This window comes from Sphaeramia orbicularis, chromosome 1 (assembly GCF_902148855.1).
Source record: "Sphaeramia orbicularis chromosome 1, fSphaOr1.1, whole genome shotgun sequence".
NCBI lineage: Eukaryota > Metazoa > Chordata > Actinopteri > Kurtiformes > Apogonidae > Sphaeramia > Sphaeramia orbicularis.
In genome coordinates this window covers 30,635,209-30,662,656 of record NC_043957.1, presented here as the reverse complement: position 1 = coordinate 30,662,656, position 27,448 = coordinate 30,635,209, and the positions used below count along the sequence as shown (strand labels likewise).

At 38.5% G+C, this 27,448-nt stretch overlaps 2 protein-coding genes across 5 annotated transcripts; one reads left to right on the top strand and one right to left on the bottom strand.

Moving 5' to 3' along the window:
- The first annotated feature begins 755 nt into the window (after positions 1-755).
- Positions 756-11,051, top strand: LOC115424357 (polymeric immunoglobulin receptor-like). Of its 4 annotated transcripts, none has more exons than XR_003936088.1 (8): positions 756-845; positions 2,290-2,616; positions 4,036-4,356; positions 6,510-6,821; positions 8,729-8,832; positions 9,346-9,450; positions 9,541-9,596; positions 9,862-9,946. XR_003936088.1 is itself a non-coding variant. In XM_030141605.1 (8 exons), exons 1-8 carry the CDS (start codon positions 764-766, stop codon positions 10,021-10,023), a joined length of 1,455 nt encoding a protein of 484 aa, XP_029997465.1. In that variant the 5' UTR covers positions 756-763; the 3' UTR covers positions 10,024-11,051. The 4 variants fall into 4 exon arrangements, 3 of the variants coding, with proteins under 3 accessions (XP_029997465.1, XP_029997670.1, XP_029997553.1); XM_030141605.1 differs by having other exon boundaries at positions 8,729-8,818; positions 9,862-11,051; XM_030141810.1 differs by lacking the exon at positions 6,510-6,821 and having other exon boundaries at positions 8,729-8,818; positions 9,862-11,051.
- Positions 11,052-16,465: 5,414 nt separating this feature from the next.
- Positions 16,466-25,178, bottom strand: LOC115426288 (lipopolysaccharide-induced tumor necrosis factor-alpha factor homolog). The gene is made up of 5 exons (XM_030144295.1): positions 25,091-25,178; positions 21,876-21,972; positions 18,555-18,611; positions 17,745-17,895; positions 16,466-17,598 (listed from the first exon to the last, which is right to left on the bottom strand). The coding sequence occupies exons 1-5, from the start codon at positions 25,175-25,177 to the stop codon at positions 17,490-17,492; spliced, it is 501 nt and encodes a 166-aa protein (XP_030000155.1). The 5' UTR covers position 25,178; the 3' UTR covers positions 16,466-17,489.
- Between the last annotated feature and the right edge of the window lie 2,270 nt (positions 25,179-27,448).

Genomic DNA, 27,448 nt, shown 5'->3' with positions numbered 1-27,448 from the left:
ACATGTTAAATATATTAACTCCAGTGATGTGTCAGGATGGTTATCATGAAGATGGTCTTCATCATGTTGTATTAACAGATTTTGTCCTCTTTTGGGAGCATATGTGGTTCAGGTTCAGGTTCAGATTGCTTTATTTACATCTGTGGGTAGATTTGTTCTGCAGTCAGACACACCTCCAAACACAACAAAACGAAATATGAAACCAAGACATGAGCCGATTATAGATACATTATTATATGATACGATAAAAGTTCCACCAATCAGAACATAGAAGATAATAGAGAGACAGATCAATAAAAGAATGAATGTGATATAAGATAAAAAAAAAAAAAATAAACATTTGGACAAAGACCACGGTAAAAGAAGTTTGAAGAAATAAAATAAAAAAAAATACTGACATAAATATATGATACATTCATGAATAATTAGATCAATAAATTACACGCAATATATTTCCAGAGCAAGTGTTTAAAAACATATCTAAAACCCTTCCAACATTCACACAAAATGTGCACAATAGAGCACTAGAGTGTAAAAACCCACAGACACATACTTTTCACACACTGAAAGTATTTGCCCCCTAGTTTCTATTAAATAACACACATATAACCACTTGAAACCCCTCACAAACATTTCACAGCACAGGAAATAAACTTTCGCGCAGCGTGGCATACAAGGTTAAAAACAGCAAATGCAGAAGTGAAAGCTTTCAACATCTCATGAAGGCATCGATATTAGTCACATCAGAGTCAGTCGCCACACCATGTTTTTTGAGGCATTTCTTTTTCTTCTTCGCAGTAACGCCCAGATGTGGAGATTTCAAAAGCTGCTGTTTACCTTCTGCTGTAAGTTCATTATATATTCTGTATGGGGGATTGTAAGTTTATTCAAATTTTTAATAATTTTCCATAATGATGGTTTATGGTTAACTTTAACCCTTTCATGCATAGTGGTCACTACAGTGGACAGCTATTCTACAGCTGTTCTCTTGTATATTCGTGGGTTTTGCTGTTTTATTTGCATATCAGCCAACACAGTGGACACTTATGCACTATCCCATACACTGCAATGCATACTATTAGCGTAACTTTGCTGTTATTGATAAACCTTATCTGCAGTAACATGTTTGAGTGTAAATCAATTTGTCATTGTTATTAGACGGTAATTAACTTTTCTTTTTTTAAACTAAAAGGTGTTTTTTTTGCATATTATCTCCATGAAGTGAGTAATAACTAATATTAGAGTATGATAAAATGTGAGAAAACATTAGATTAGCTGCATTAAAAATGTTTTTATTTCATGATTTTCACACAGTATATCACTTTCTGTTGTTGTGTTTTAAAAACATGTTTCTTTGCTTCAAAAATTAAACACACGGTGTCCTGTTGAGTGGACATTTTTGTAACGTCATGAAAAACAGGTTCATTAAAAATAATAATAATAAAAAAAATCAATTGCATTGTTTTTTTTTTCCCATGACTAAAGAGGGAAAAAAATGTGACTTAGGTTCTCATAATTCATGCATGAAAGGTTTAATTTGAGCTTTTATGAACGTCTACATGATCAGTAAATTAAATATAGGAAAATACATAATTTTTACTGAAAAAAATACAAAATACTGAGGATAATATTAGAATAAACGGTGATGAATCATTTTGGAAAGGTGAAATATAGAGGAAAAATACATTTGGGAACTGCCACAAATGTAACAGTGGGTCTTTATGGGTTAAGAAAATATCACAGATTCAAGAAGTTTATTGTCATATACACAGCAGTACTGAACAATGAAATACTGACTTTGTGGGTTCCCTTCACACGACTAACGTAAACAGTTAAGCTAAACTAAAATAAAGGAAATAAACTGTACAGTTAAGACAATTAAAAGCAAACTAAAACACAATATAGGGAATAAAACTGCACTGAGAAAGGAAAAATAAACGGGTAAAATAAAATGAAGCAAGTACTCTGTGCAAAGAGTTAGTGTATCAGGGTGCAAAGAAAAAAAAATAAATAAAGATTGATTGTGCAAGATACAAAATACTGTCACAGTGTAAGACATTGAGTGCAAATATTATTATTGTGCAAATATGCAGGTTATGATATGAGGTATGATATGATTTTCAGTCAGCCAGTGGTTCAGTAGTCTGATGGTCTGTGGATAAAAGCTGTTCCTTAGTCTGGTTGTCACAGACTATTTTAACTGATTATCTATGTTAACTGATGAAGTACATAAACCATAACATACAACTAGTTTTTATGCTTTGAAACCACATTATCTTTCTCTTACAGTTGTTCTGGATTCAGACATCGGAGCAGCACAGTTGATCGATGTGTCTGGATATGAGGGGAGAAACGTGAACATTTCCTGCTCCTACGAATACGGTTATGATACTTATGAAAAATACTTGTGCAGAAATGACTGTGGTGATGCGGATGTGCTTATTACAACCACAGAAGTTCAAAAGAATAGGTACTCCATCACTGACGACACAAGTGTGAGAGTGTTCACAGTGACCATCTCTCAGCTCAGTGCTGCTGATGCTGGGAAATACTGGTGTGGGATATCTAAGAGTTTCACTGATATCTACACCGAAGTCAAACTAAATGTAAAACCAGGTAAAAAGAATGAACACTTTTACTTGTCACATTTTTGTTGTGGTGCAGGTTTCTAGGTGAAGAGTCTGGAAACCTCTGTGTTTGGGACAGCTATTAACCCTTTATAGGTCACTCAGAAATTCAAAATTTCAACCCTAGTGTTATTGGAGGACCTAACACGACTTTATTATTTTTGTGAATTTAAAAAAAAAAATCTATCTATCTATCTATCTATCTATCTATCTATCTATCTATCTATCTATCTATCTATCTATCTATCTATCTATCTATCTATCTATCTATCTATCTATCTATCTATCTATCTATCTATCTATCTATCTATCTATCTATCTATCTATCTATCTATCTATCTATCTATCTATCTATCTTTATGTAGAAAGTCAAGGTCAAGGAAGTTACTATGTTTGGTTATTTACCTATATGTGCCAAAAAAATAAAATACAAATCCAAGAAGTAAATACAAAAAAAATACAAGAAAAACACATGTAATGTGGAAGGAGTAAGTATATTAGAACAACAGAATATCACTTTTATAACATTAGACCAGTGATTCCCAATATTTTTTGGCTCCTGACCCCATTTTAACATCACAAATTCTGGCGACCCCAGACATTCAAAACAGACATTTTTGCTGAAATTAATTTGTTTTTGATCATATAATAGTTTGCTATACTATGTTGCAAATAATTAATTTTAGATGACATTTAGTCTATGTATATTATTATGGACGGAGGCAGAAAAGCCAGGTGTAGATTACTGCACAAAGTGAGAATTTGATTTTCCTTGGTCAGGATATGTACAGTCAGTCCAGCTTGGATTTACAAGGCTGACAAATAATACTGAACAAACAATAACTCAAACTATGAATTATGAAAGAGCTGCAGCATCTGAAACCGACCACAATGAACATTTGAAAGATAAACAGTACCACAGTGCTTCAGTTTCAGCTTCACAGTTTGTCTTTTATGTATTGGGATTGTCTCTGTCAGCTCACTATATATTTTTTATTAGTAAGTTGTTTTTTTTTTGTTTTTTGTTTTTTTTAATCAATTACTAGAAATTTCAGGTGACCCCATTTGACTTCCAGACGACCCCATGTGGGGTCCCGACCTCAAGGTTGAAAAACACTGCATTAGACCAACATTAGTGCTGACACAGTCACCTGTCCACATCCACATTCTCCCTTTTAACATAATTCCTTACATTAGTATCATTACTTCATGGTACCTTACAAAGCAGGTACACTCACTGTTCATGCAGAGGTGAACCTTATAGACCCTGTAGACCACATTGGACCTCAGACTGTTAATTCACTGTCCTCACTGTAACTGTTGCTGTCACTGTCTTGTAATGTGTGCGGAAATTACCAAAAATAGTCACTTGTCTGATAAAGGGTTAAAGTCCTTTTGTAACTTTCAGACAGCTGCTGTGACAGTGTGACCATCATTCAAAGTTCCCTGGAAAACTCAGTGTCCATTAGCTGTCCGTATAAATCTGAGTTTCTGAACAGCCTGAAGTACATCTGCAGAGGAAAGCAGCCGTCCGTCTGTCTGCAGCAGGCTGTGGTCACCTCTGTCAACAAACTAAACAGACGATTTGGACTTCAGGATGACAAGACGTCGAGACACTTTACAGTGACCGTGACCGATGTGACTAAAGACGATGCTGGGTCGTACCTCTGTGGTGTCCAAAGGAACAATCACCTGGACGAATTTAATCACATTCAACTGGAAGTCAAAGGTAAGAAGACTGATTTTAGCTTTTTCTTTGCTCTGTTTGGTTCACTGTTGTCATGGACATGGATTATTACCTCCGCCAAGGAGGTTATGTTTTTGCCAGGGTCTGTCTGTCTGTCTGTCTGTCTGTCTGTCTGTCTGTCTGTCCTTTAGTGTGCAACATAACTCAAAAAGTTATGGACAGATTTGGATGAAATTTTCAGGGTTTGTTGGAAATAGGATGAGGAAGAAATGATTAAATTTTGGTGGTGATCAGGGGTGGGGGGGCCCACGGGGGGGGGGGCACTGATCGTTAGTGTGCAACATAACTCAAAAAGTTATGGACAGATTTGGATGAAATTTTCAGGGTTTGTTGGAAATGGGATGAGGAAGAAATGATTAAATTTTGGTGGTGATCGGGGGTGGGGGTGGGGGCACTGATCAGCCTTGGCGGAGGTCTGCGCTCTCCGAGTGCTTCTAGTTGTAAATGGAATCTGCCAAGAAAACCAGGTTAAATTTAGACTTCATTTCAGGTGTTTGGCGAACAAATGTCAGAATCATTAAGCAAGAGTAGAGAATAGAGCTTTACTGTCCTTGTTACAATGCAATGAGCAGTCACAAATAGAATACATTTGACTCTAATTGTAGAAAAGTATTTTTTTTACTTCTTTCCTAACTAGACTTTTTGTTCAATTTATTTTGAGTTTGTGGATAAAAACTGCTACCAAACAAACAGATTTTTTCCCATTAGTGTTGTGTTGGTTGTGTATTCTTAGTTAAAGCAAAAATAATAGTCTTTTTGAAAGTAACTTTAAACTTTTTCTAAAGCAACTTTTTCTAAGTAGTAGCTTTATTAATTGAATTAATTTTGCATGAAAACACTGAATCTGTTAAATATGGCTGTTACTGAAATGTTCTGATTGTTATGGCAACCTACTGATTAATGCTTGAATAAGAGACTGCACTTTGAATGCCCTTTGTACTTTTTGGTTTTGGTTCAAATGTACCTAATTTAGTGTTAATTCAGCTAGTTAAACATCACCACCTCTTGGTCATTTTGGTTTATCATTAAACATGTCTTATTTGTTTTCGTACTATGATATTCTGTATTATCTCAAGTTCAAAACACATCATCTTTTCATTGAATAAATTTGTTTAAAGTTTAAATGCAGTACACAACTGTCATATCCTCCCGAGGTCCAGGAAAGGAAAAGTTTCAGCTTTTTTTGCATTAAAAATAATTGTCTTGGGTGAAAATAGTATCCTGTCAGTGTGTGTGTTTTGTTTTTGTTTTTGTAATAAAACCATAAAAGTCTTGTCCCTTGTTGTGGAAATGTTCAACAGAGGACAAAAGGACTTTCCTGGGTCTCGGTAGGACATGATTCTAACTAACTAGTGTGGTCGACTATTTAATCATTTCGTTTCACTAATTTACCTTCATCCAGTAAATGTTGAGTACAAGTGTGAACACAGTTTATGCAAAAAAGAAAAAAATACCTGTCTTCATACTATGAAAATATGACTGTTGGCTTTTGTTGAATTCAGTGAAAACACATTCAGTGAACACAATGCATAATTTTCTTTTAGAGACAATGACTGTGTTTTGTTATATGTATGCATCTTTTTGTAGTTTTAACTTGCAATTACTATTATATTGGCTATTTTAATTATATACATGCAGTTATGTCATGTTGTTAGTTATTCAGATCAACCTCAGTTTTTTCTTTAAACTGTAATTTAGTCAATTCTCAAGGTATGCAGCTTTAAAATGCAGTCAGTGTTTTTAATCTTAAAAATGTGTCACCAAACATTTTTAGGTTTAGGAGCGCACTTATGCAGGAACAGTGCACAGCAAAAACTTGCTTCTGTGGAAAGAAAATATATTGTGATATGGCCCCAAATTAATCCGTGTTAATCATGTTTTCTGTGGTGTACAAACAATGTGCATCTCATTTTAGACTAAGATTTTCAGGAATAATTTTGTTCCAACTTACTTCTTTCTGTCAGTGATATGTAAAGTCACAGGAAGCGAACAGCACTATGAGACATCAAATATACTGTATGTCAGAATATCAAGAAACACCTGAGAGCTGTGACAAACATACAATGGACGTTTGATTTATGATAATGTTAAAGTGCAGAATTACATCCTTTAATTATAAACCCTCTGTCTGCCAGACTGGTGCTGTGTAAAATTACAAGAAGTGAGTGGGTCTGTGGGACAGCCGGTGACGCTGCAGTGTCCATACCCACCACAGCATGTGTCCAACAGGAAGTTCCTCTGTAAAGGAGAACGCCGCAGAAGCTGTAGAAATGTGGTGGAGAGTCAAAGTCAGACTGACGACAGGTTTACACTGCAGGATAACACCGCCTCCAGCTCCTTCTCTGTCACCATCGTAAAGTTGGAAGTGTCTGATGCCGGAACATACTGGTGTGGTTCAGACTCAGAGTGGAGCCTTGGAAACTACACCAAGATTCAACTGTCTGTAGGTACGAGCATAAAAAGGGCTGTGGGTAGAATACAGCAGAAAATGTCACCAAGTCAAATTACTTTCACAACCTGTAGTTAATCCTTTCTTCTGATCATGAAACACTGTACTTCTTCTGCGTGTCCTAGTCGTGGGGGCACCGGCCTCAGCACAAGAGCCCAAACTCCCCAGCCACTTCAACCAGCTCCTCTGGGGGAATCCCGAGGTGTTCCCAGGGCAGCTGAGAGAGACAATCCCTCTAGCGTGTCCTGGGTCGGCTCTGAGGTCTCCTCCCAGATGGACATACCCAAGAAGTATCCAGGAAGCATCCTCACTAGATGCCCAAAGCACCTAAACAGGCTCCTCTTGATACGGAGGAGCAGCAGCTCTACTCTGAGTCCCTCCTGGATGTCTGAGCTCCTCACTCTATCCTTAAGACTGAGCTTGGCCACCCTGCTAAGGAAACTCACTTCAGCCGCTTGTACTCACAACCTCATTCTTTTGGTCATTACCCAGATCTCATGGCCATATGTGAGGGTCAGAACATAGATCGACCAGTAAATTGAGAGCGGATTGGTTTAACATGGCTGCCCCAATCGCCTGTCGATCTCCCGCTCCATCCAACCCTACAGCCTATTGCCCCTCCGACCACCACCAAACATTCAGACACATTCATACATCAGTGTGTTTGGCACTGAAGGCAAGGAGGGTGAAGTGTGTTGCCAAAGGACACAACGGACTGACTAGGAAAGAGCAGGATTCAAACCGCCAACGGTTTGAACCTTCGGTTATTGAACCATTGAGCTCTACCACCTGAAATACTACATGTCTTTATGTAACACAGATCTACAAGTAAAATGCCTTGAGAATAAAAGTTTTTACACTTTGCCAAGATTCAGTCACTAATAAAGAAAAATCAGTTAAAAATGCTGAGTGGCTGTAGTTTCTGAGACATAGTCTTGGGTCAAAATGTGAAATTCTGAGAATTAAAGAGAGAATGGGTTTTACTCTAAAGGAATGTTTGTTTCAGAGCTACCAGATCTACTTCAAAACACTGTCTGTACATTACAATACAGTCACTTTACAGGTTATTTCCAGTGGAAGATTTAGAAATCTATTGTATAAATGTACATAAATCAATATGTAATAACACTTTATCATGAAAACACTGGCTAACCAGCACTTTTGTCATTTTTTTCCCAATTCATCTTATAGAAGTGTGTAAGATTTAGCACATTTATCTCCAAGGCAGATCATTTCTTTAAAAAAAAATTGCAGACCAGTCTAACCAGTGTAACCAGACCTCTGGATTGTGCTGTTATGGATAATAACCAACAACCCATATTGATAAGTGAAAAGTAGGGGACCTCACAAACCTGCTCAGCTCCTATGGAATAAAATAAATATGAATCAGGATCAGTTAACTTATGACCTCTAGCTAAGTTAGTGGTACTAGTAGCCACAGCCTGGCCAAAACAAAACAAAAAAAAGTCCCCACCTGGATTTAACTAAGAAAACATATAAGAGCCTTCCATTGGACAGTTAATGCAAATGGTTTTACCCTCATTAATAAAGGGAGTAGCATCTCCTTTGCTGACCATGTCCGAATATACATATCACAGGCATGGAAAAGGTGAATCTCACTTTCAAAAGCGTCCAATTATTGGCCTGCATAAAGGAAACCAAACTTCTAAGGACATGCTGAAACTGCTACAAATCTGTTAAAATCTGGAATCTGCTGGAAGGACAGACATGAACCATCATTGTGGAGAAGGAAATATGATTGGAAAAAAATGTCTAATGATCGTGATTGAAGATCTCTTGTCATTCAACTGATTTTATGTAATTACAATTACATAAAACAAGTTACTAGTTTTGTCCATTCAAAACTGAATCTAACAGGTATCCCACAAATCATTTCTCTGACAGTCTCTACACAGACCAACAGTTTGCCTCCCATGACCACAGTGGAAACAACTGGAATCCAGTCAACTCATGTCCCCGGTCAAATAAACAGAGGTATACAAGTGCAAGTGGGTGAGATTCTAAAACTGGTGTAGTATAATTAAGGCATTAGGCATGATAGACTCAGTTCAATAATCAACATCCATATTTATGGTGAATTCATCAGGATCAAATCATGAAATAATGACTCAGTGAACATGAGACATAATTTTCACACCTGGATTGGCCACCACAGAATCCAGACCTGAACCACATTGAGAATCTTTATGATGAGATTGACATGATTTTACAGAATAAATAAATGATGCAACTCTGAATGGAAATACATGTTGTGGCATTTATTGTGACATTATGTTTGACATTAAAAAAATGTCACAGCAAGTGTGTCTCATATTCAAAGTGGACCCAATTTAAATGTTTTATTTTTATTTTTTGGCGAGGGGTGTATAGTGCAGTGTATTGTACAGTAATTGACAGTTTAAAAAAAAAAAAAAAAACAGATATAAAGGTTTTTGGTTTTACTTCTGTTTTCCTGTGTGATTGTGTTACTGATAACATCTTGTGAAAATGTATTTTTACAGATCCAGTTCTCTTTTATGGTATGGTTTTCATTGGAGTTGCACTGCCTCTGATGCTGATATTGCCCCTAATCATATTCATTAAATGGAAATGCTTCAAAGCGCAAGGTATGTTTTATACCCAAATTGCACACATCAGGCAACCATACACATCTACGCTAATAAAGACTAACAATCTGTCATTTTGGGGTTTTCTAGGGGCTGGAAACTCAACAAAGACAGTGGATGCAAAAGAAGCAACGAGTATGTCTGATGTAAGAAAACACAACTTAAAGAGACTCATATGATCATCACACAACAGACAACAAGCTTATGACTGATGGAGCTTCAATATGTTGTTTTTAACTTTATATCTTCATAACATTTACACATCAGACAAGTACATGCTGAAAATCTCATCATGTTCGGAAATGTGTTCAGTTAATTTTATCCTTTATATTTTTTGGTGAGCATTTTTGTCCATTATTAGACTATTACATTAATTTTGTTTTATCTTTTAATGTGTTGTTTCTATTTCAGATTTATGAGAATGACGAAGTTGTGGTGAATGTAAAGCTCAATTCCTCCAAACCACAGAGCTCGCGACAGCATTGTGATGCCCAACAAGAGACTGTTTACCAAAACTTTGACACAGAGGACACTTATTGCAATCAGTATTATCATAAAGACAATAAACACTGAACAGAATACAAGAACAGAGTGGTCAAACTATTACACATTAACATTTTAGTGTACATTTGTATATAGTATTTTGTAATGTCCACAGTTGTAAAACTCATATTCATGTTTTTTTTTTTAGGATTTTAAACTTTGCTTTATTGCATCTATCTATCTATCTATGTGTACTCAGTTTAATTTTTTGTTTCTATTTGCTCTTAAAATAAACCCAGACTACCAGTCAATCAAATGTTATTTCTCTAGTGCCATATCATAACAAAAGTTATCTCATGACATTACATTTAGAGCTGTTCTAAACCAGACTCTTAATAACCCAATTCACAGACACCCAACAGAATCCTCCAGGAGCAATGCATGACCTCAAACTTTGCACCAAACACTTCTCCAATGCAAGGTCATTATATTAATTATGTTACACATGATTATATTCATTAATAGATATTCAACAAATGATAAATAAAAAAGTCCACAAATTCAGATTTTCAATCGTCTAATGTACTCTGTAAACCTTTCATGACACACGAAGCCAAACACATGGAATACAGTCATAAATTCAAATTAGTGCAAATTCTGTGATGCTGATGTATTTTTCTTGTATTTTCTCTTGTTTTGCTTTTTGTCACCTTAACACCCACATTCATGTTGGTTTCATTTGCTCCTGTTGTGCTGCTGATAGTACATTTGCCCTAGTCATGGTCATGCCTCGTAAACAACAATGTGGTTCGCAAGTCAACCATACCATGCAGGTGATAAGGTGTCTGGTCATTTTGCACAAGAGAGTCATGAAGGAAATATGGTTGAAAAAATATTAGCCCTCTAAGCAGGTGGTCATGAAACAAGCAAGATCTGGAAAAGCAGAACCTCAACATGTCCTCCTTCACGAATGTGAACCTCAGCGACAAGACAGGAGCCTAAATTTGAATAAAATCACTTGTTCTTCCCTGCATCCATCAAGCTGTTCACAACCAAAATCTTGTATTTAAGCTAAACAAATTGAAACATTGTGCAATAAAGACACAGTTAAACACTTAGCAACGCTCAGAGTTTCCTTCTGAACTATAACTGTTTTCAGTGCTAAATATATGGAAGCAAATCTGTGCTTCCATATAAATAAAAACAGGACTATGGCTAATATGCACAGTTTGATGAAGGTCTGAGGTGTTCAGGTAAATCCTCAATTCCAAAAGAGTTGGAATACTGCATAAAATTTAAATAAAAATGGGATACAATGATTTGCAAACCTCACAAACCTGTATTTTGCACAGTATATAACAGAAAAACAAACTGATAAAATGTACCATTTGAAGACAAAAAATAAGGTAATTTTGGGTTTGATGTTGTGTGGCCAGTGTGTACATATGGAAATGGACCATCAATGCTGAAACGTATGTAGAGCTTTTATAACCACGAATGCTTCCATTCAGATGGCATTTTTTGGGGAAGGCTTTACAAATTCAAGCAAGACATTATAATGTGTAATATGTTCTATTTGTGAATAATAAGTGGATTCTTGAGATTTGCAAATCATTGCTGTCACAGTTTGTTTCTCTGCCATTTACTTCCTGACCCTGTCACCTCATTACAATCACTGTTTTCACCTGGGACTCTGCTGCTATCCTCTCCCTAACCGTGCCAGAGCCCTATAAAGAGAGTTATGACACGCTTTGATGTTGCCGCTCCGGTGATCATGTGGTTCACATAAGCCTTAATAGGTCCAAACAAATTAAGCGCTCCTATGTTATTTAAAGCTATACCTACCGATGTGGCATTTCTCACAGCACTTAGTAAAAGTTTGAACATGAACAACCCGCCTCTCTCCAAAGCCCCGCCCCCTTCCCTCTGCCTGAGCTCTGAGGCTCCTCCTCCTCTCTCCTCCTCTCATCTCATTAGCGATGGAAACAGAGGAGGAAGCAGAGGTGGAGGTCCGGTCCGTTTTGGCGTGTCCGCGGACCCCTCCCTCAGTAATCAGATGCATCATCCACCTGCCGCGGGCCCACGACTCCTGTTCCATCAGTAGACCTGGTCTGTGCAGTACTGGGTCAGTGTCTTTACTGCAGTGCCCAGGGGATGGGTGCGCGCACTGTGAACGCGCGGCCTCCGCGAATTTTCCGTGGACATTTGAAGTTTCATAGTCCATACAATTATCATCCTACATCATCTTACGTTGTGTGACACCATGTACATGTACCTGTATGAGTCCCACCGTCATAAAAGCTGAGCTTTATGCAGACCTGTTCAGTCCAGTACAGCTGACTTCCGGACTTTTATCTCCATCCTTCATTCATCAGACTCCCGTTTGTGCCCCTCAGTTGTTGTTTCTGTTCATAAATCCGTTTATTCCCTTCCACATGTGCATGTCAGTTCTATCCAAAAACATCCTAGACAGTAGACTGTGGTCATTGACAGGAGGAGCAGCGCCAGTGAAGCGTCAGATTCAGAGGGACACATATCGGACGCGGAGACGGCGATAATGGATCGGATGCTGGACGGCCGTAATGGATGATTGACAGGAGGCTCAGTCAGGTTCGGCCAATTATTTTATTCGGACCGACTAAAATGATTGGTCAGACTTTTATCAGAAATATATGAGAATTAAACATTTTTGAGTTTCAATGCCTGGCGGATTTCTTTTACATTTTAGTTTGACACACACTTATTAGGAGCATTTTAAGATGACAAAAGAAAAGTGTAAAAATGCCACATCATACGGTATAGCTTTAATGGGAGAAACAGCAGTGAGCATGGAAAATCTGGGGTTGACCACTGAAAGGACTGCATTTATTATTTAGAAAACAAATTTTTGGGGGAAAGGTTGATGTTAGCTTGGGTAGGCTACGTATGCGAGAGGTGCTAACTTTACAAGTTCATTCATTCTGCAATTGTACTGTACTCGTAAAGAGATGGACAATTTTTCCATTTTCAAGTTTTAGTATTATAGGACTGAGGTACAAGCAGAAAACAGTGGTTAGCTGTGAACACTGTGTGTCTGTCAAGCTCTGCTCTGATAACACACACAATACGACATTAACCAGCAGATAGCAGAGTGGCTAACTTAGCATGTTAGCGCGGACGCTAAACTCATTAAAAACTCAACATTAGTAAACTCAATAGAATCCTTATGAGTCGGATTGTACAAATGCCAAGTGACAGAAGTTTCTCCTCCTTAAACTCATGAATAATAACTTTAATGAACTTTTATTTGTCAAAGCTCAGCTCTACAGCAACTCTCCTCCTAATTAGCACATGACCTCAGCTGACAAACTTAAGCCAACACCACCAGGTTCAGCAAAACAACTAAAATAAAACCCACTGATAACAACATTCATAGTAACATTACCTTATCGTAACAACTCCATAATTTGTGGTTATAGTGGTTAAATCTCAACAGCTGGCCAAGTCAGCTAGCTAACTATAGGGCTACAGCTGACAATCGAACACAACAGGTGTTTGAGATAGAAATTTGTACAAACCCTAACCCTAACCAAAGAAAACTGAATTTACAACATGAATGTTCACTAATACAGGAAATACACTCGATAATTTGAACGGTAACAATTTATTAACTTACCGCTGGAGTTGCTAGATCAGCTGCGATAGAAATGAATGTGTTCTGACGGCGTTACACTGTTTGGAACTTTTGGCCCCTCCATGACCCGACAGAAGATGTATATTTCTTTGACAATAGGAGTCTATGGAAGTGTTACAACTCTGATGTATATGGAGGACTGTGCACTGTGCCACACCTTTTCAGCCAATCCCTTTCCCTCTGTCTGCTCCCGCCCTCACTCAGCCACACCCACCTCATCAGCCAACTCTCATCACCTGTGTACACAGCTGCAGCTCATCAGGCTGACAGGTTATACTCACTTCTGCTCTCAGTTCTCTGCCAGACTGTAGTTCAGTACCTGCCGGACACTCCTGCTCTGTTCCTCTCTGTCCTTCCTGTTTCGGACCTCCGCATGACCTTGGACCACGTCACTCTAACCTTTCATGTGATGGTTTTGATGTCCCTTATATTTATAGTTCTCAGCTTATTTTGCTAATATGTTTGTTAATGATGATAATTTTCAGATCATTTGCTTTATTAGGTCATTATTGTAAATACTGTCTCTTTGGTTTATAGAAGCTGCTTTTTCTTCTGAATCTTCTGTTTTTACTGCAGTACAACTCCTACCATTAATACTTCCATATATCCACATTGAATCTTAACACAGACTGAGAAATGCATTTATGTAAATATAACAACTGAGCCAATAAACCTAATGTTTGCTGAGGACTTTTGCGCAGAACTCTTTATCATCGTGGTAGTCATACAATTTCACACAGTTTTTTTTTTTTTTTTTTTATAGGTTCAGTGAACTGAAGATGTTTGGTAATAATTGATTATGGCTAGAATTGATTGTTATAGCAGAAAAGCACATTCAAAGTCTTTCCACAGCAGCACTGTGACTTCTGTTATGACTGTGGGAACTGAATCCAGTGGCAAACCTGTCAAAGGTGCGAAACCCCATGTGCTCACAGTAAACAGTGAAATAAAAAAACTTGTAAAGCCAACCTTGATGTTTAAAGTTACTTGTGTTGTTTGTGCTTCTAATTGTAATACCTGATATGAAGAATGTGTTTCAGGAGGTGTTTTTTAATTTTTTTTGGGTCATTTTAGATTTTGTAGCCCTTCATATTGTGGCGTACACTGAGCCTTTTGTACTGCTCATAGTGGCATTTGCACTGGTCATTGTATGTAAATGTTCCAAAAAATAAGGTATGCATTAAACATTAGTAAGTAAAACACACACATCTATATCTCCATAACTGACTTGTAACATGGACTGCTGTGTCGAATCTTTTAGTCATTTCAGAAGGTGAAGTTAACGTGAACAGAAACTTAGCAGCTGCTGAAACAGGAGACTCTACAATTCAGAATAATGTAAGGAAATGAAATTGAAACTCACTATGTAAAACATGATGCATAAAACCAAACCAAAACCAAATGGAGTTGTCTTTTCTTCAACCTTTAGAAGTTGTGATGTGGAAAATGTACCATTTGCATGTTCAGAGGTGATATGTGACATGTGCAACTTCAATATCACACTATTTTGTGTTTGTCTTTAGGGTCGTGATGAATATCAAGATGTTTTATGTTTAAACCTGGAACAGTTGAGGACCATAATGACGAGGACCATCCACACACTCTGTATGAGAACTTTTCTGCAAATGAGCACATCTACTGTAACATGTCAAAATTAGGTTAGGTTGATCTGCCACTCTTACTTCCTGTAGGTGTACAGATGAAAGTTTGTCTGTAATAGCATGTGCACATCTACTCTCCCTCAGTTAGATGAAGTGTTGCACACTTTCAGCTTTGCACAACTCACTAATGCTCTGGTTAACACTTTTGTACACCACATAATTTCAAGACATAAAAAATACAAGTAATTAACAATTCTATAAAATGACTTGCAAAATGAGTTTGTATTTTCCAAGATCATCAGACATTCTTGCAGTTTTTGTGACTTTATTCATGATATAAATGAAAACAAACATCATGTTCATCAGACAGTGTTTAATCTGTTCACATCTAGATTACCATTGTTAACAATTTAAGCCTGGTCTTAATTCACTCCCTATTAGTTTTCACTGAGGGACAAAATCATGTCTGAAGTTTTCTGTTCACGTTAAGGAAAAAGAAAATACACGTATTCCGGTTATGCCCTACTATCATTCATTCATACATGCCATATTCACATAAAGATTTTTTGTTCCAACCTGTTATAGTACATTTGCAGAATCCATAATATGTCAATGAAATACAAGTATCAGTGTGAATGTTACACTGTTAAACAAGTATGAATATTTTAGCCTCTAATTCAAGTGTATTTGTTAAAGGACATTAAAAAGTGAAAATCTAACTAAACATTTAATCATGTCTTCATTTAATATCAAAGTCTTTCATTGCACCAAAAATGAAACATCACTCTTAAAGGGGTCATATTTTGCTAAACCCACTTTTGTTAGTCTTTGGTACAATTATTTGTGTATTTGGACCCTAATAGTTCAACAAGTTTGAATTTGAACCCTCCAAGTGCTGCAAAGCTGTCTTTATATTAATTTTGGCCAAAATCTAGTGGATTTCTACAACCTGTTTTAATTCCTGCTTAATTTGTTATGTCTATAACTAGTTACATCACAACATTTGCACATATAAGGTCAAGACTTCTGATGAACATTTCTCCCAGTACGCCATGATTGTTTGTCAGCAGCAGCGGTTGTAGTAAAAACTGAAAATATGTCCCAACTTAAAGCCGATTACCTACACACAAGTGGTTGAATGGGACAGAGCAGCACAGCCAACAACCTGGAGGGGGTGGGGCCTGAAGTGGCTCATTTGCATTTAAAGGGCCAGCGCTCAAAACGACCTTTCTGGTGTCATTACTTAGAAATTGTGTTTAAGATGGACCTGTGGAGTTGAATTAATGAAGAATTCAGACCCAAGCATAGCATTTACAGTTTATGTAGACTACAGGGAAATTTTTTAAAATGCATAATTCCATTAAAAAATGCAAAATATCACTCCGTTAAACAGTTTATTCATGGTAGAAGTTACAGTTTTGTAACTGTTATTAGAAACTACAATGTACCCAAATGCCTTCTGCAACACCCAAACATAGTAAAGGGGCAATATGTAGTATTAATACTCCAAACTCTCAACATCAGAGGGAAGTCCAGAACAGACCAGAACATACTTAGGACTACCAGAACCACCAATGAATCAACACTATGCACACACACTTACACTCACTGAATGAAGTATGGAGTGCATTGTTTTCCACCTCTGTTTTCTATACAGTTTGTATTGGGATGGATGGATGGATGGATGGATGGATGGATGGATGGATGGATGGATGGATGGATGATATATGTACACCTTCATGAGCATCACAATCAAACTCACCCATGTAGAAGAAATGCTGCAATTTTCAGCATCAAACTCCATTCTTTTCATTTACAGCTGTGTCCAGTGGGGAAAACAACAACAGTGCTTCTAACTTTTGATCATTTTGTCACTTTCTTCTAAGTTGCTTCTTGGCAGGTCTCCTCTTGTTCACTATCTGACACTTTGCTCAAAGGCCTCATGGGAAACCAGCAGAGTGACTCACTACTCCCTCTAGTGGACACATAAGACCCTGAGTCATCAGTGTGAGTAGATTCAGTTCATATCTGCACAATCCAATGCATTAGTATATTTGGTAGAACTTCAGAGCTACTTATTCTCAATGTTCTGCTGATAATTTTAAGTATTTTTTTTAATATCTGAAAGCACAAATATTAAATGAAGCCCCTTTAAATATATATATAAAAAAACAGATTAAGGAGTATAATCACAGCTCATTATGCTCATGTAAGAGTAATGTATTTTTCAATATTATAACTGATGTGAGCACAAGAGAGATTTGTCTGTCTCCTAAAAATTACTAGCCTCCTAACTTATGAATGTGGATGACGTTGTTACAGATGGGACAGGAATGCACCACGTCTTTGCAAGAATCCACAAAGAAGGGGATTATGAAACAAGGCCAGAACCTGTTGAAGAACAGCACAATATAGTCTACTAACACATACATAGTAGGATGGTATTAGAGAGAGAGAGAGAGAGAGAGTGTGTGTGTGTGTGTGTGTGTGTGTGCGTGTGTGTGTGTGCGTGTGTGTGTGTTGGCGTTTCAACTCACAAAAACAAAAACAGCGTCAAAACAATCAACCAGGTCATCCAACCATTCTTGTATGAGATTTGCGTCGTTACAGTCATGTTGCAGTGAGGACAACGCATCTGTCCAGGGCAGTCTCTTGGTAAGCTCTGCGGTATCACCACCATCTGGTTCACTGAGAGTAAAAACAAACACACTCCATACCTCAAAAAAAAAAGATTTTTAACCCATAAAGACCCAAGCATCCACCACCGACCAAAACCATCTACTGATGTAAATGTTTAATACCTGTTGATCCACTAATCCTATCAATACATGTAAATAATTGGTGTAAAATGCAGTTTGTCATCTTTCCATGGTCATCAGATATGACCCATTTGGACATTCAGAGGCTCCGTAGTGAACGTGGAAACACTGTCATCTTCCACACCATAGATTCACCAGTAAAAACCCAGAGTTGGATCCATGACAGTGGATGGAGAGACTGGGTTTATGTTCCGATATTGATATATTTTACTGAAAAAGTCACTTTTGCTTCAGTTTTCTCTATTTTTCAAATAATAATCATCAATTTTAATCTGAGCTTTTATGAACATCTACATGATCAGTAAATTAAGTAAGGGAAAATACCAGATCTATCCTGATAAAATGCAAAATAAAGAAGATAATGTTATAATAAATGGTGATACATCACTTAAGAAAGGTTAGATATAGATAAAAAATATATATATATATTTGGGAACTGATACAAAAGTAGCACAGGGTCATTGTGGGTAAAAACAATGTTTTCAATATTATGCTGCAAGAGAAAAAAGGTCAAGGAGAGACACTCACCACCAAGTTGTGTGACCTGAGTTTGGACCGTGTATTGGGAAGCCTGCAGGACTGGAGCTGGAGCGGACAAAAAAAAGTGTAGTGCATTAATTGATACAGACATATTTCACAAATATCTTGGTTGGACAGCAAGTGGAGGCACAAAGACCCTTATGTTAAGTTTAGGAGGTAACAGAGTAGGTGCATTTGTATTTAGTTACAGTCATGACTTTATACTTAATGAAAAGTTATACTCTTAAAATCAATCTATTATTTTTTTGTTGATTAATTTATTATGAAACTTTATTTTATTTTTTTGTTGGATTTAACTCTGCTCTACTTTCTTCCATTGAATAATTTCTGTAGTGATTAATATGTTTAGATTTCAACATGTTTTTGTGTTCCCTTTGTTTCTCCTTGTGGTTTTGGACCTTGCCTATGTTTTCTGGTTCCAGAATTTATTACCTCTGCCATGGAATGGCAGAGGTTATGTTTTCATCAGGGTTTGTTTGTTTGTCTGTCTGTGAGTTAGCAAGATAACTCAAAAAGTTATGGACAGATTTCGTTGATAATTGTTGATACTATTGATTGTTGTTGACAAATGTTGATACTGGCACAAGGAACAAATGATTAAATTTTGGTGGTGATTGGAGGGGGGGCTGATGGGCTGACCTGCCTTGGTGGAGCTCTGCACTCTCCGAGTGCTTTTCTAATTAATGTGTTGTTCTACATTATTAATTGTGTGAGTAAATGTGTTTTTACAACCGTGTTACATAAAGTCAACCAAACCAAGGAGTCTCAATAAGGGCCTAATTTTCGTTGACGTTTTACTCTCCACACCATGAAGTTAGAGTGAAAACCCCCCTCCCCGATTACTATCAAAATTTAATCATTTGTTCCTTGTGCCAGTATCAACATTTCCTGAAAATTTCATCCAAATCCATCCATAACTTTTGGAGTTATCTTGCTAACAGCCAAAGAAACAAATGGAAAAAGAAACAAACAGACAAACTCAGATGAAACAAGAAAAGCACTCGGAGAGCGCAGACCTCCACCAAGACAGATCTGCCTCCTGTGCATGCGTGCGTGCGTGTTTGTTTGTTTGTTAGCAAGATAACTCAAAAAGTTATGGACAGATTTTCATGAAATTTTCAAGACCCCCCCCCCCCCCAAATCACCGCCAAAATTTAATCATTTCTTCCTTGTGCTAGTGTCAACATTTCATGAAACTTTCATAAAAATCCGTCCATAACTTTTTGAGTTATCTTGCTAACAAACAAACAAACACGTACGCACACAAAGCAAAGCGATCACAATACCTCCTGGCGGAGGTAAACGTAACCTCTGTCATTCCTTGGCGGAGGTAAGAATGCAAATATTAAAGCCGTAAGCGGCATCTAAAAGCCCTTGCCACGGGCACGTCCAGTACAAGCATGTTCATTGTTCAGCAGGTGGCACTCTAGCACCAAATTTTAATGTCTTCTGATGAATGGGTGTAGGCCTGGGAGATTGACAATTGACTCAAATTTGAGGTAAATCGGTGTTCGTATGTACGAACTAAAGAAATTTTTGTATAAGTATATCTGTAGGGGGCGCTATGCAGCCAAAATTCAATTTGTTCCGTTGAATGGGTGTAGGCCTGTGAGATGTACCACTGAGTGAAATTTGAGCCAAATAGGTGTTCGTATGTCTGAACTGATGCAATTTTCATAAAGGTAAATTTGTAGGGCGTGCTATTGTGTGAATTTTCAATGTCTTCTGACAAATGGGTGTAGAACTGGGAGACAGATAACTGACTCAAATTTGAGCCAAATCGGTGATCGTATGTCCGAGCTGAAGCAATTTTTGTAAAGGTAACTTTGTAGGGGGCGCTATAGTGCAAAATTTAAATTTCTTCCGATAAATGGCTGTAGGCCTGGGAGATTGACAACTGATTCAAATTTGAGCCAAATCGGTGATTGTATGACCGAACTGAAGTAAGTTTTGTAATGGCAAATTTTAAAAAAAAAAAATTCGCAAACTTTGTGACCTCCTTGCACAAAAACGGTGAAACTGATCCCAAAAATTCGGCTAACCTTTGATGCCCCACTTCTCTAGATACTGTACACTGATTTTCAGCTTATTTGGCCAAACACCCAAGGAGGAGATAGTTAAAATATGACGTCAGCGAAAACGCTGACTCAGCATTTTGGAAATTTCAATCCAATATGGCCGACTTCCGGTTGGTTTAGGGGCATGGCCATAAAAATATTTTTTGTTTGTTTCCTCATGATGAATCTGTGTACCGATTTTCGTGACTGTATGACAAACTTTACGTTGGACGTGCTCCCACTGATGTAATGCATTTCCACTTTTCAAGGGGGCGCTGCAGCAACATTTCTTAACCGATATCTACGAAACCTATATGTAAATTCAATTTTGCACATTTCTGAATTTTTCGGCAAACTTTGGTGAGTTTTCGTAAATGTTCAGGGGGTCAAATTTGAGCTCAAAGCGCAGGAGAAAGAAAAAAAATTTTTTTTAATTAAAGCCGCAAGCGGCATCTTAAGGCCCTCGCCACTGGCACGTCCAGTACAAGTATGTCCATCGTTCAGCAAGTGGCGCTCTAGCACCAAGTTTTATGTCTTCTGATGAATGGGTGTAGGCCTGGGAGATTGACAGTTGACTCAAATTTGAGACAAATCAGTGTTCGTGTGTCCGAACTGAACAAATTTTTGTATAAATAAATCTGTAGGGGGCGCTATGGAGCCAAAATTCAATTGTTCCATTGAATGGGTGTAGGCCTGTGAGATGTACCATTGAGTCAAATTTGAGCCAAATGGGTGTTCATATGTCTGAACTGATGCAATTTTCATGAAGGTAAATTTGAAAAAAAAAAAAAAATAATAATCTGAGCAAGAACAATATAGCTGTTTCTATAGAAACCACATATTTGGCCTTATTTGAAAGCTCTCGAGGTTCCCCACATGTCTGTGGGGTCAGATGTCACGTGTCGTGCACTTACACACACATGACTGACCCCGACTGGGCGTGTCCCATTGACTCCCATTCATTCTAAGCAGGTGTAAATATGCGGTTTGTGCACATGTCATGTACATCTTCGGAAAGGTCTCAGTGCCGTGAATGTGAATATGTGTGAGAGTGGTGACAGTGGTGAAAGGTGACCGCGTCACTGGCGATTTCGTCCCCATGCGCCCACTGCAGACTCAACAGGCCCTGTGCTGGCTTTACTCGGCTCGGGCCTAATAAATATATAGGATAAATTACACATTATATTCAAGATAAAAATCATTAATGAAGGAGGACCAGATTGGTTTGCTCCAGTGTTTTATGGTTTCTTACCATGTTGTATGACAACCTGAGGTAGAGAGGCTCCTGCATCTAGAGGAGGAGCAGTGGCTGAAGGTGGAGGTTCCTGAGCCTTCTCCATGTTACCAGTCTGATGGAGCAGAAAGCAGTGTAAGAATAGGAAAATGACTCCAAATTTAGCGAAAACTGGAGATTTTGTAATCAGAAAGGTGCATTCTAGCCATTAAAACAATGTTGAATGTAGGGTTACACGGCCTTTGAGTAATTTAACTTCAAAGTCACCAATGTTATTCTGTTGCTATCTTTACTTTATTTATTGTTTTACTGTGTTGTTTGCTCCTGGTTCTTATGACACTGGACTATGACAGGGGTGTCAAACTCATCTTCTTCCAGGAGCCACATTCAGCCCAATTTAATCTGAAGTGGGCCAGACCAGTACAATAATAGCATGATAGCCAATAAATAATGACAACTCCAAATTGTTTTAGTGCAAAAAATGACATTGTTTACAAACTATCCAAACAAAAAGGATGTGAATAACCTGAAAAATGAAATTTGTTAAGAAATATAAGTACAATTTTATCAATATTCTGCCTCGACTTATCATTTATTACAAATGCATTATGGACCAGATCTACAAAGACACTAAACACTGAGTAACAGGCAGAAAATAGTTAAAACTGTGCTTAATTTTCTTTAGATATTTCAGGTTGTTCATATTTGTTCAGGTTATTCACATTTTATTGTTACAGGATAGTTTGTAAATGTAAGTATTCTCATAATTTAATGTTTTTGCACTAAAGCAAAGAGAAAAAATTGGTGTTGACACTATTTATAGGTTATTATGATATTATTTTTGAGTTTGATGCCCTAAGTTGCACTTTGCAAATTCATCTTGTGGGCCGGATTGGAACCTTTGGCGGGCTGGTTTTGGCCCCCAGGGCGCATGTTTGACACCTGTGGACTATGGTGTTCTTCAAATTCACTGATGTTCTTCTATTGTTGATGCTACTGTTTATTGTTGTTGTTGTTGCTGTTTATTGTTGTTGTCACTGTTTATTGCTGTTTTCACTGTTTATTGTTGTTGTTGCTGTTTATTGTTGTTCTGTTTATTGTTGTTGTCACTGTTTATTGTTGTTTTTACTGTGTATTGTTGTTGTTGCTGTTGATTGTTGTTGTCACTACTTACTGTTGTTCTGTTTATTGCTGTTGTCGCTGTTTATTGTTGTTCTTAGTGTTTATTGTTGTTGTTACGGTTTATTGCTGTTGTCACTGTTTATTGTTGTTGCTGCTGTTTATTGTTGATGTGTTTATTGTTGTTGTTACTGTTTATTGTTGTTGTCAATGTTTATTGTTGCTCTGTTTATTGCTGTTGTCACTGTTTATTGTTGTTGTTACTGTTTATTGTTGATGTGTTTATTGTTGTTGTTACTGTTTATTGTTGTTGTCAATGTTTATTGTTGCTCTGTTTATTGCTGTTGTCACTGTTTATTGTTGTTGTTACTGTTTATGGTTGTTGTTACTGTTTATTGCTGTTGTTACTGTTTTGTTGTTTGTCTTGGTTTCAGGGTCTGTATCAATGTTTGTGTATAACCCCTGTCTTGTTCTCCCATCAGTTAATATCCATACAGTAATAAAGGAATTAGTCGACAGAGTGGGTTGAGAAAGTAAAATCAGGAGACATTTAAGAGTAGATCCAATGTGGAACTGTATTTATATCTTACTCATTTGTATACACTGTAAACAAGGTCTTCAAGACCATGGTATTTTGGAAACAAGACATCTTTCAGTGCTCAACTCAAGCAGGTTTGGTGACATTTAAAACTGAAACTGAATTGTTTTTCAGCCATTGTGATGGTTTTGATAGAAGTATACTTAACACAAATGGGACAAGTCTGTTTCAAATTGAAAATTGAACTGAAAAGAGCTTTTGACCTTGAAATGTGTCTGTTGGTTTGTGTCCCAACAAGAGAAGCTCTTCCGTGGATTCATCTCCAGTGGGAGTCAACTGTAGTGTTATGGTCTTCTCAAAAAGAGCATTGACCAGCTACAGTTCATTCAGACCTTCAGTTTTAACCAGGACTAAGAGAACAGAGCATGTTAGTCCTAGTAGGAACACTTCACTTTATTCCGTACCTATTTGCAAATGTCACTTCCTGTCAGTGCGCTATGGAATAATAGTTTACAAATCACCTAAGGATTTAGACTCAGAATGCATCTCCAGTACTGTTTATAGAATATAAAATAACTCAAGACAGCTGGTTTAGTCTAGAGTCCAAAATATACCACAAATTTAGCTATTTAAGCTAAACCCTAACACCTGAAAAATCAGTCAGTAGAGCTTAGATTTACCCCAAACGGAAATCCAGGTAGAAAACTGGATTTTTCATGAGCTCTTCACCTTATATTCTTTTCTTATTATTTCAGTCTAGAGTACTATATCTTCTTTTCAATCATTTCAATATTTTTACATTATTCTCTTACCTTTCACTATGACTGTATGTGATCAACACTTTCTCTTAACCTATAAAAAACAGCCACCTACGTCCAAAACCATTTACTGATCTAAAATGTTTAATAACTTCGAATCCATCAATCCTACCAGTACATGTAAATAATTGGTGTAAAAAACACTTTGTCATCTTTTTATGATCATCAGATATGACCCATTTGGATGTTCAAAGGTTCCATAGTTGAAGGTGGAAACACGTTCAACTATGGTTCACTATGATTCACCAGTAAAACCCATGGAGTTGGATCAATGATAGTGAATGGACACACTGGTTTATACTCAGTTAATGATATATTTTGCTGAAAAAGTCACTTTTGCTACAGTTTTCTCTGTTACTGATATAATAACACTCAACTTTAATTTTAGCTTTTATGAATATCTACATGATCAGTGAATTAAATATAGGAAAATACCTGATGTTAACTGAAAAAAAAAACACAAAATACAGTGGATTGCGTCATAATAAATTGTGATAAATTACTTAAGAAAAGTTAAATATAGAAAAACAAAAATACTTTGGAACTGCCACAAAAGTAGCACAGGGTCTTTATGGGTTAATTAATTTTTAAAAATGTTTTGATCTGGATGTCCCCTCTATTTCCAGGCTATATAAATAAACTTGCTTCACCTTGTCGGTCTGTATGAAACAAAACCCACTACACTGATTGGAATGAACTTGGCATAACTTTTCTAGATCAAGTCAGACATAAGAGGAGACTGAATTACTTTCACTTACCCTGTGAAGCAGTTTGGAGGTCGTGCAGGAATCTGGAAAACCTTCACCTTCAGGTTCTTCACAGAGAGTGAAAGGAAAAGCAAACATCAGAAATGTTAGTGCTCTGTGACAGTGTAGGTGGAGCAACAGAAATATGCAGAATGTTTTTTTGAACGTCAAAATATTATTGTTTTATTCAGATCATTTACAGATATTCTCTTAGTAATTTATCACTGAGCACATTTTCATTTTAATTTAACTTAAACTAGAGATTTGTTCATTTAAAATCACACTTATAATTCAACACTAGATATTTCTATGTCTGTACTGACATATTCATATCATCAGTATGTTTGGATCCAAGCTGAAGGTGGAACCCAGTAGAACAGTAGAATGTGTACAGTCATGATTAAAGGTGTTAGTAGTGGCACACACGGATACACAACTGTGGCTGCATTGACCCATAAAGACCCAGTGCTACTTTTGTGGCAGTTCCCAAATTAATTTTTCTCTCTGTTTAACCTTTCTTAAAGGACTTATCACCATTTATTGTAATATTATCCTCTTTATTTTGAGGTTTATAAGTGTAAATCCTGTATTTTTCTATATTTAATTCACTGAACATATAGATGTTCGTTAAATTTCAGAGTAAATTCAAAGGTTATCAAAACAAGAAAGAGAAAACTGAAGAAAAGTGATGTTTTCAGCAAAGATATCATTGACACATCAATAACAAACCTTAACAAATAAAACAAACTACTCCTAACAGTCCTGACTATCGCCAAGAAAACCAAGAAAAATATAAACCCCACCCACTAGAAGAATCTACTAGACTGGTGGGGCGTGGGGCTGTGGGGTGGGCCGGGGGTCTGGGGGAGCGCGGGTGTGCACCCTGATGCCTGGCTGGTGCCTGGGGGTCCTGGGGGTCCTGGGGTGGGAGTGGGGGAGTGTGCGTGTATTTGAATCTGTGTGTGCGTCTGTGTGGGCGTGTCTGTGTTGGTGTGTGTGGGTGTGTATTAGTGTGAGTATGGGGGGGACTGATGAAATGTGAACGTGTGTAGGTGTGGGAGGATGCTTGTGGGTTTTGTGGTTAAGGGAGGGCTGTGGTGTGGTTGTGTGTGCATTGGGGGGGTGGCGGGGTGGGGATTCCGTGTCGTGGCTGTTGTGGTCGGGGTGGTTGCAACTGTCATCGCTGTTGCTGTACGGTTGGGATGGTGATGGTGCGTCCAGGCCCCCAGCTTTATCCCTTTTGAGTGGGTCTCCGGGGTACTGTCCGGGAGGGTGTGTTCCACTGGGTTCTTGGGGGCCGCACATCGTGGACTGAGCATGGGTGCCTGGGGGAGCGGTTGCCTCTCTGGGGGACAGGTAGTGTAGCCATGGGCTTTTGTGGGGTGTGGTGGCGGGGCGTGGCTGTGGCGGTGATTAGGGCTTGGGGCACTGGTACTGGCTGCAGGGGCTGTTGCAGCAGTGAGTCGCCATGCCAATAATCGCTACATCCCTAGGGCAAATATGACTGGGGAGTTCTGGAGGATGGTGGGTCCCTGTGTCTGTTTGGGGGGGCTGGTCCCAGATCCATGCCCCTGAATCACATGGGAGGATTCAGTGTGTGGGTGGCCCCTGGAGCGGGTGGCCGCTCTCTGGCTGCAGTTGCTGGGTGCCCTGGACCTCTGGGCGGCCAAGCCTGGTGGTGGGTTCTGGGAAGCGGGGGTGCCTACTGCCTACTGGCTTGTCTTTTGGAAAGAAATTACTTCATCCTAGTCATACTATCCCCCAACCCCTCTCCACCCCCTGCACACAAGCATGTAGGGTCTTGGGAGTGTGCATGTTCTGGGGGGTGTGACGGGGGGGGGGGGGGGTCATTAAAAAAAAGCTGGAGAGGATGGGATGGTGGGCCTCCAGGTCCCCAGGGCGCTTGGCCGGGGCATCGGGGTGCATACTGGCCCATGGTGGGTGGCTTTCTGGGGCACCCTGGTTTCCCGGTGTGCTGAGTGGGGCCCCTGCCCAGGGGGCAGGTGGCTCTGGGGCTCGGGGGCCTGTGCCTCGCTTGCCCCCGGGTGGCTGGCACCCAGCGGGGGTTCAATGGGTGACATCCCTGGCCCCCTGGGGCCTGTGCTCAGCTGCTGTGGGGCCTCCGGTAGGGGGCCTTCCTCAGCCATCTTCTGGGTGTGTGCACCGTCACCTCTCGGGGGGGGTAGGCTGGATCCCTTTCTCTGTGTTGTGTGCTGGTCGGCCGGGCCTTGGGATCCTCTTTGCTTTCCCCTGGCCCTTAGAGGGGTTGTGGTTGCGGTTGCATGGATGTGTTTATCACTGGGTGCACCTCAGTCTCTCTGTCTTGTTCTCTTTGAACTGGAGCAGTCACTCTGTTGTGGTGGATTGGTG